At 35.2% G+C, this 9,396-nt stretch overlaps 1 protein-coding gene across 1 annotated transcript; it reads left to right on the plus strand.

Moving 5' to 3' along the window:
* Positions 1 to 8,167: 8,167 nt before the first annotated feature.
* On the plus strand, positions 8,168 to 9,100 carry LOC483568 (olfactory receptor 4C11). The gene has a single exon (XM_038562470.1). It carries the CDS (start codon positions 8,168 to 8,170, stop codon positions 9,098 to 9,100), a length of 933 nt encoding a protein of 310 aa, XP_038418398.1.
* The last annotated feature ends 296 nt before the right edge of the window (positions 9,101 to 9,396 follow it).

The raw sequence follows: 9,396 nt of genomic DNA on the forward strand, positions 1-9,396 counted from the left end.
GCTCATACCTTGAATCAATAGGCAAAGAAGTAAGTTGCTGTGCTGGCTGTGGTGATTGAAACTGGCAACCAATGGTAGTTGGACGACGGCTCCAGAATGGAAGGAAGAGTATAGCCAGAATACAGGAGATCCTGTAGGACCACTGTTAGTACCCATGCTCTGTGATAAGGTCAATGGAAAACTACAACCATAGAGGCAGAATTACTAATGACCCAGACCCTTCAGTAATCATATTTATAAAAGGAAAAAAATCTCATTTTTAGAATCCAGTGTGCTTAGAGAGAATGATATGATTAAAATAAATTTGACCCTAATTTTGACCAGAATTTCCTTAATTATGATAAAAATTTTGTTAAAAATTTTTATTTTTAAATAAAAATAATAAAATAATAATAAAAATAATAAAATTTGTTATTTAATATTTTCTGGAGTAGTATTTTGGGACTAACTTGCCAGATTTTTTTTTTCTTAAAAGTGTCAAGATTCAGGGGAGCCTGGATGGCTCAATTGGTTAAGAGTCTGCTTTTGGCTCAGGCAATGACCCCAGACTCTCTTCTCCCTGCTTGTGCTCTCCATCTCTGTCTCTATGTCTCTCTATGTCAAAAAAAAAAAAAACTTTTTAAATAAAGTAAAAAATGTCACTCCACCAGCTAAAGAACCAGCTATGACCAGCTTTGGTGCTTGCACCAAAGGCACATTGAATACAGGATGATTAACAGAAGAAACTATAAATTATTCATGTAACTATTACAAAAGTGAAGATTGTATTTACTCTTTGTATTACGAGTATATTTGTGTGTGAATATATATAAAGCAAATATTTTTTGTTTTCTTCCCTCTCTTATTACCTTATCATGTAACAGAACACATATTGGCTTTCTGTCATAGCATTTTAGAATTTTTCTTTTTTTTTTTAAGATTTTATTTTTCTATTCATGAGAGACACAGAAAGAGAAGGGAGGCAGAGACACAGGCAGAGGGATAAGCAGGCTCCATGCAAGGAGCCTGATGTAGGACTCAATCCCAGGGTTCCAGGATCATGCCCTGGGCCAAAGGCAGGTGCTAAACCGCTGAGCCACCCAAGAATCCCCAGGATTTTTATTTTTCATCTTAGTATTTAACTTATTGAATATGAACGTAAAAGTAATCACCCTCAAAAATCACCTTCCCTACTTGTGGAAATTTTAGTGTATTTTCTGTTGTATAGAGAATAGCTGTATGATGTTAGATAGAATTATGACCTTGAGTTGTCTTTATTTGGAGATTCAGAACAATTTAAGGAGATGTCTATTGATGCTAGTGGATAAGCAATGAACTTATACTGGCTACAGAGTGCCTGGACCACAGAGTGCACACATATTTGTTTGTGTGTTGTCTTGGGTTGTGACCATGAGATTTTTTTCTGGATGACATTAACTTTTGAATTGGCACACTGAATGAAGTAGATTGCTCTCACTAATGTAGGATCCTCATCCAGCCAAACAAAGGCCTGAAAATTACAAAAGGCTAACCTCACCTGAGTAAGAGGGAATTCTCCTACCTGGGGCCCAGACTGAACCATAAGCTCTTTATGTCTGAGGGATTGTCATGGACACATTAACTCTTCCTGATTCTATAGTAGCCTCCTGCCCATAGACCTGAACTGGGACATTGGTTCTTACTGGTTTATAGTAGTTTCTGGTCTGCAGACTCAAAATGGGATATTGTACAGATTTTCACCTGCCATCTCCCGTATACAAAAAAGCCAATTCTTTACAGTAAATCTATTTGTGTGTGTGTGCTCTGAAAGATATCATATTTTCATGGATCAGAAGACTCAATATTGTTTAGATGTCAATAATATCCAAAACAATACACAATTAATACAATCCCTATTAAAACTCCAATGACAATTTTTGCAGATATAGAAAAATCAGCTAAAAGATTCACATGGAATCTCAAGGGATATGTAGTCAAAAAAAAAATCTTGAAAAAGTTGTAGGTCTCACATCTCCTGATTTTAAAACTCATTTTAAATTGACAGTGTTCTAAACAGTATGGTACTGGCATAAATACAAATATTGGCATATATACAAATGGAATAGATTGGAGATCCCAGTAATACACCATCACATATATGGCCAAATTACTTTCTATAGGCGTTCCAAAATCATCCAATAGGAAAAGGTAGTTTTTTTCAAAAAATAGTTTTGGAAAAACTAGATATTCACGTGTAGAATGAAGGCAGACCACTAACTTCACCATCTACAAAATAAACTCAAAATGAATCAAAGACCTCAGTATAAGGGCTAAAACTATAAAATGTTTAGAAGAAAATGTAAATTTAAAAAAAACTTCAGGACATTATCAGGCAATAATTTCTTGAATATGACACAAAAAAAAAACCCAGGCTACAGAGAAATAAATGAATTAAACTACCTTAAAATTAAAAACTTCTATCCATCAAAGGCCACGATCAAAAGAATGAAAATGCAACTCATTGAATTCCTACAACTAAATATCAAAAAAGACTTGATAAACATTTCTCAAAAAAAACATATACTATAGGGAAAGAGCACATGAAAAAAAATACCGAACATCACTAAACAAACTCAGTGTTCGTAAGAATATAAAAATGGTGCAACCACTGTGAAAGGCAGTATGACATTCATCAGAAAGTAAAAAAAACAAAAAACAAAAAACAAAAAACACAACTGACCTAGCATTTCCACTTCTGGGTATATGCCAAAGCATCGAGTGGGCACCAAAAGAGATCTGTGTACACTCATGTCCATATCAGCATTAGTCATGATAGTGAAAATGTGTAAGCAACCCAAGTGTCCATAAACATATGAATAAACAAACTGTGATATGCATACATTGGAATTTTATTTGGTATTGAAAAGGAAGGTATTTCGGACCCATGCTAAAACACAAACTTTTATGACATATTAAGTCAAATAAACTATTTTTAATAAACTTTATTTTTTGTAACAGGTTTACACTTACAGGAAAATTGTGGAAATAATACACAGAGCCCCCATATATCTTATACTCAGTTTCTCTTATTACCATCTTATATAGTGTGGTACATGTGTCACAACTAACACACCTGATGTGAATACATCGTTAACTAACATCCATACTTTATTTTCTAAATAATGCCACTTTTCTTCTCCAGAATTTCATCTGCCATACCACATTACATTCAACTATCATGTCTTTGTTAGCACCCCCGAAAAAAATGACCATTTTTCTGAATATTCTTTTATTTATTTATTTCAAGTAGATTAATATACAGTGTTGTATTAGTTCAGGTGTGTAATGATTCAAGAATTCTACACCTTACTCAGTATCCATCACAATATTTGTGCTCAATATTTCTTGTTTTTGATGATCTTGACAGTTCCAAGAAGAACTAGTCAGATATTTTATATAAAAACCTTCATGTGGGGTTTGTCTGGTACTTCATTCAAGATTAGAATGGGGTTGTGGGTTATTGGGAGGTCACAGAGGCAAAGTGCCATTTGCATCACATCATACCAGTGGATACTTTCAATGTGATTCATTACTGTTCATGTTAATCCTGATCAACTGGCTGAGGTGGTATTGTCACATTTCTCCTTTGTAAATTTGTACCCCTGCCCCATTCCACAATGTGCCTTTAGGAAGGAATTCAGTTGTGTACAGCACACAAAGTAGAGATTGAGAGTTATCCTGTAACCCTTTGAGAGCAGACAACCTACAAAATCATTAAGAATTATTTTAATGGAAGAATTGTCTATTAACCCCATTTTAATTATTTATTTAAGGGTTATATAATTATGAACTTGTGGATTTTATGAACTATGAGTTATATACTTCAATTCAGTGTCATTGATTTTGTTGCTCAATTTCTTTTTCCAGCCTTTGGCATTGGAAGGTCTATCCATTGGCTCTTGTGTCCCTTTGGCATATTCTCAAGAGTGTGAGTGACTGTACTTGTGTGTGTGCATTAACATCTGTACCTTCTAACCTTACAAGATGCTCCAGTTCATCTTGTACATTCCCTGCCCCAAACCTAGAATCAGCCATTTCTTTAAGAAGTCCTAATTCATTTTCTTGGATAATGGTATCAGATACCAAGTCCTGGGCACTATACCAATAGATAATCACTGTTTGTTTGGGGTTTTTTAGTCAAAAGATGTCATTTATGGCCCAAACAACACCTTAAATTGCAAGAAGAGATTACCTTTTACCCATAATCTATTAATACATATTGAAGATTAAGTTCTTTATCACATCTAGTTCATGTGTCTTAATTAAAAGGGAAGAGACACTTTAGGGAATGACCTTCCCCAGACTCCTATAATTTTGCATCATTCCTGTTTAAATACTACTGCAAGAAAGGCAAAAGAGAAGCATTTCCCAGTGAGAATGGATTTCAGACAGTGTGGGATGAATCCAGGACAACTTTGTCGTCTGCCATGCAGGCGAGAACCTGAGCCTCAGTGACATCAAAGAGCTCAGACAGAATTTTTGAAACACTTTTTTTTTTTAATTTTATTTGAGTAAAGTGGCCAAATTATCTTGAGAAGACAAGGAGACCACTGAACATCTTATCCTTTGCATAAGCTCTTATCAAAACTGGTAAGATTTGTGTTGGGGATTCATTTACTTTCATTTAATATGCAGAGAAAATTAATCTTATCAATGTCACAGTGTGCACTTAACACATAAAAGGCATTTGCAGACAGAAAATTTAGAGAGTTTTCCAGAAGTGTTTTACAATCTAAGGTGAGAAGTTGGAATAAAAGAAATGGACAGCAGCTCCTGGTAGAGAGATAAGCAAATAGAAATAATATCTATTGAGTGTTCCAGGAAATGCTCCTTGGAGATGATGATTTTACTTTGGGTGGAGTAGGCTTCCCTGTTCAATGGGAAATGAGTATTGAATAGGACCAAACACTATTGGGTTGTGTCAATAAGAAATTATCTTAATTCTTTCATTCACTTTATGAATACTTATGATTAAAGATGTACTTTTTTCTAGATGCTTAAATTCAGCAGTGAGCAGACAAAAATTACCTTCCTTGCATTCCTTAGTTCAAATGTATGCCACTCTTATCTCTATTATTATGTGAATTATACAAATGTTTTAATTTATATCTCTATCAGGCAGATAGATGATAGATAGATGATAGATAATAGATCAATAGGTAGATAGATGGATAGATAAATAGATATCTTTTTGTAATACCTAATTGTTAGAAACCACAAACAAGTTTTCATTCCTCTTTGGAGAAGAGTTGGACAAAGAACATATTTGGCAATCTCATAAGACTACAGGGGAACGTGTAGTGAATGGCAGTGTGATTGGGGCCTGAGGTGGTAAAGAGCCTTGAGTCCAGAACTGCCTCTACAGCTGACTCACCCTCTTTCTCAGACATTTAAACCTTCCTCTGGCCCTGGGAATCTTGCTGTCTCTGAAGCCTATGTAAGAAGATGGCTGCTATCGACCAGTAATATGCCAATGTGATTAACAAACCATCTACTAAAAGGAGGTTTTTTAAAACTTTATTTTCAATCCAGCATGATTATGACATATTTTCAACTACCAAAGGGAATATTTTAAAAGGTAGTCATCCTCCTAATTTTAATTTCAAAATGCAATTTCCTCACCCTGAGGCCACAACTATTATGCTATCTCAGTACTCTCTTAAATAAAATTAATTGATTTGAGTCCGTGTGTGTGTGTGTGTGTGATATATTATTCTGCTGTTATTGAAAATATTAGCACCCTCTGCATACAGTCTGGAACTCTATCACTTTACAACATATTTTAGAAACCATTTCATAAATATCCACTTGACTTTTTTGATGATTGTATAAAATATTGTCCCTGATTCATTTAGCTTCTTTTTTTTTTTTTTTTCATTTAGCTTCTTTCATGATGGGCATTGAAGTTGTTTCTTACCTTTTGCCAACATGGAAAGAACTGCTATGATTGTTTTTGTGCCTGTGAGTGAGATTACTTGGAGCAAATGGAATCACTAGACCTGTGTCTATGTGACACTGAAATATCATTAATGCTGAAAATCACTCCCCAAGAGATTGCACCCCGTTAAACAACTACCAAAAGTGTGCAGGCTCAGTTGTTTCCCACATCATTTTCAGTACTGTTTGTTGAAAAACATTCATTAAAAAGGTCACTTTGTTGAAAAGATACAAAATTAGAATTTAAATTTGAATGTATTTTATATGAATGAAATTTAGTACCTTTTGACACTATTTTTAATAAGAAGAATTTCTTTTGAAATCGGTTTTTATAAGGGAAGGGAGAAGAAATGTGTGGGAAATATCAGAAAGGGAGACAGAACATAAAAACTCCTAACCCTGGGAAACGAACTAGGGGTGGTGGAAGGGGAGGAGGGAGGGTGGTGGGGGTGAATGGGTGATGGGCACTGAGGGGGGCACTTGACAGGATGAGCACTGGGTGTTATTCTGTATGTTGGTAAATTGAACACCAATAAAAAATAAATTTATTATAAAAAAAGAAATCTTTTTTGCCAATTTTTATTTGCACTGTTTTTTAAAAAATATTTTATTTTTTTATTTATTTAGAGAGAGCACAAGCAGAGGAAGCGACAAAGGGACAAACAGAATCTTAATCAGGCCCCATGCCCAGCATAGAGCCCACTGTAGGGATCGATCCCACAACCCTGTGATCATGATCTGAGTGGAAATCAAGTCAGATGCTTAACTGACTGAGCCTCCGGGGGGCCCCTATGCACTGTATTTTTAAAGATTGATTTCTGAAATCCATCTATATTTGAGAAAATTATGCATTTGTCTGAAATACATGTTGTAAATAAATGACTTGGCCTTTATGTATTTAACTATGCTACTATTTGGAAAATACATGTGATGTGGACAGAAAAGGACTTTTCCACTGTTTGGTATATGTAAACAAATGTTAATTCCCTTCCTGTTTCTACCTTCTCTTACTCATGTCAGGTTACGGGACAATCAAGAATATAGATTCCAAGAATTCTATTGAAAAGTTCCAGCTATGACTTAAAGCTTCCTTAGCTCATTTTCTAAACCCTGGTGTTTAAAATAACATGAAGTTTGAAAGACTATTTTGATTTATGCCAAATGTTCTCAATTTATCCTTTATTTTAATCTCAGTCTCTCCTTCTGTGTTAAGAAATTATGCGGAAAGACTAATTAAAATACTGAAAGAGATGAAGAATTCAACTTTGGACAACATAGTATAATTTAAAGAGTATAAAGTTTTATGATAGAACTGAATTTAAAGGGATACCTGGGTAATTCAGTGGTTGAGCATGTCTGCCTTCTGCTCAGGGCATGATCCTGGGGTCCTGGGATCGAGTCCCACATTCGGCTCCCTGAATGGAGCCTGCTTCTCCCTCTGCCTGTGTCTCTGCCTCTCTTTCTGTGTCTCTTATGAATAAATAAATGAAAATATTTTTTAAAAAGGACTGAATTCAGAACTGCAAACAAACAGAAATTATTGAGAGTTAAAGTAAGAAGAAATAAGCTTAGTCAAAGTAACCTATTAAAATAAATTTCATGTTAGAATGGACCAGTTGACTGAAAGTTCACTGCTAAAATTTTGTTTGTTTCTCTTGTTCTCTTTCTCTTCTCTCTCTCTCTCTCTCTCTCTCTCTCCCTCCCTCTCTCTCTGTTTTAGGTTTCATTAAGGAAAACACTATCAAATGCTCTGCATCATTCCTTGAATATTCAGAATATTTAATAGAAGATACTTGTTAACTTAATTCCCAGGTTGAAGTAATGTGAAAGCGGAATATGTAAATCATACATAAATTTTCCCCATTTTGCATCATTCTACCCTAACAGGTCCTTGACATAAAATGAAGAAAGATATTCAGCTCAGAAGATACCTTCTCAAACCAAACCTCATAAATTAATGTTTATTATGCCTGAAGAATCAGGTACTCTTTCATTGTAGATATATTATATTATTTCCATAAGCAATCAGGTGAATAGATTGTGAATAAATATCATGATTTACACTTTATTCAGAAGAATACAAAGGGATTATAAAATGGAACGTGGCACTTCCATAATCAAGTATATAAATTTGACCTCCAAATTCATTTCATAATATTTTTTTCTTTGCAGATTATATCTAATTTGCATTTTCTTCACTTTGCCTGAAATAATGCAGCAAAATAACAGCGTAACAGAGTTCATACTATTAGGACTAACCCAAGACCCTATCAGACAGAAAATGATATTTGTAATCTTCTCCATTTTTTATGTGGGAACTGTGGTTGGGAATTTGCTTATTATTGTGACCATCAAGTCTAGCCGGACACTTGGGAGCCCCATGTACTTTTTCCTATTTTATTTGTCCCTTGCTGATTCCTGCTTTTCAACTTCCACAGCCCCCAGACTAATTGTGGATTCACTCTCTGCAAAAAAAATCATAACTTACAATGAGTGCATGACTCAAGTCTTTGCACTACATTTATTTGGCTGCATGGAGATCTTTGTCCTCATCCTCATGGCCGTTGATCGCTATGTGGCCATCTGTATGCCTTTACGTTACCCAACCATCATGAGACGGCAGGTCTGCACCATCCTAATTGTTCTGGCATGGATTGGATCTTTTATCCATTCTATAGCCCAGATTATCCTGGCTTTGAGATTGCCCTTCTGTGGACCCAATTTGATTGATCATTACTGCTGTGATTTGCAGCCCTTGCTGAAACTTGCTTGCATGGACACTTATAAGATCAACCTATTGTTGGTGTCTAATAGTGGGGCCATTTGCTCAAGCAGTTTTGTGATTCTGATGATCTCCTATATTGTCATCTTGCATTCTCTGCGAAACCACAGTGCGGAAGGGAAGAAAAAAGCTCTCTCTACTTGTACTTCTCACATCATTGTAGTAATCTTATTCTTTGGTCCATGTATATTCATTTATACACGCCCCCCAACTACTTTCCCCATGGACAAGATGGTGGCCGTATTTTATACTATTGGGACACCTTTTCTCAATCCACTTATCTACACACTGAGGAATGCAGAAGTGAAAAATGCCATGAAAAAGCTATGGCATATCAAAATTACCTCAGAAAGCAAAAAATGAATTGAGGACTTTGGTAGATACTTAATCTGTGGAAATATCAAATATGATGGAGTATATCCTGACTTTCCTGAAGAACTCTTCTACATTACACAAAATTTCCTTACTTTTTCTCTGTACTTCTGCCCTCAAACTAGTGGCTTCCTTCATATTGTCACCAGGCATTCTTTCTTTTCCTGAACGCTTAATTTTGACATTGCTGATTGTGAAATACTCCTCACATCTCAGTCTACACTTTGGTTGATAAGAAGAAAGATATTTATACAATAACAACTGTTCAAACAGTGAGTACCCATAAA

The sequence above is a fragment of the Canis lupus genome, chromosome 18, assembly GCF_011100685.1.
Source record: "Canis lupus familiaris isolate Mischka breed German Shepherd chromosome 18, alternate assembly UU_Cfam_GSD_1.0, whole genome shotgun sequence".
Lineage (NCBI taxonomy): Eukaryota > Metazoa > Chordata > Mammalia > Carnivora > Canidae > Canis > Canis lupus.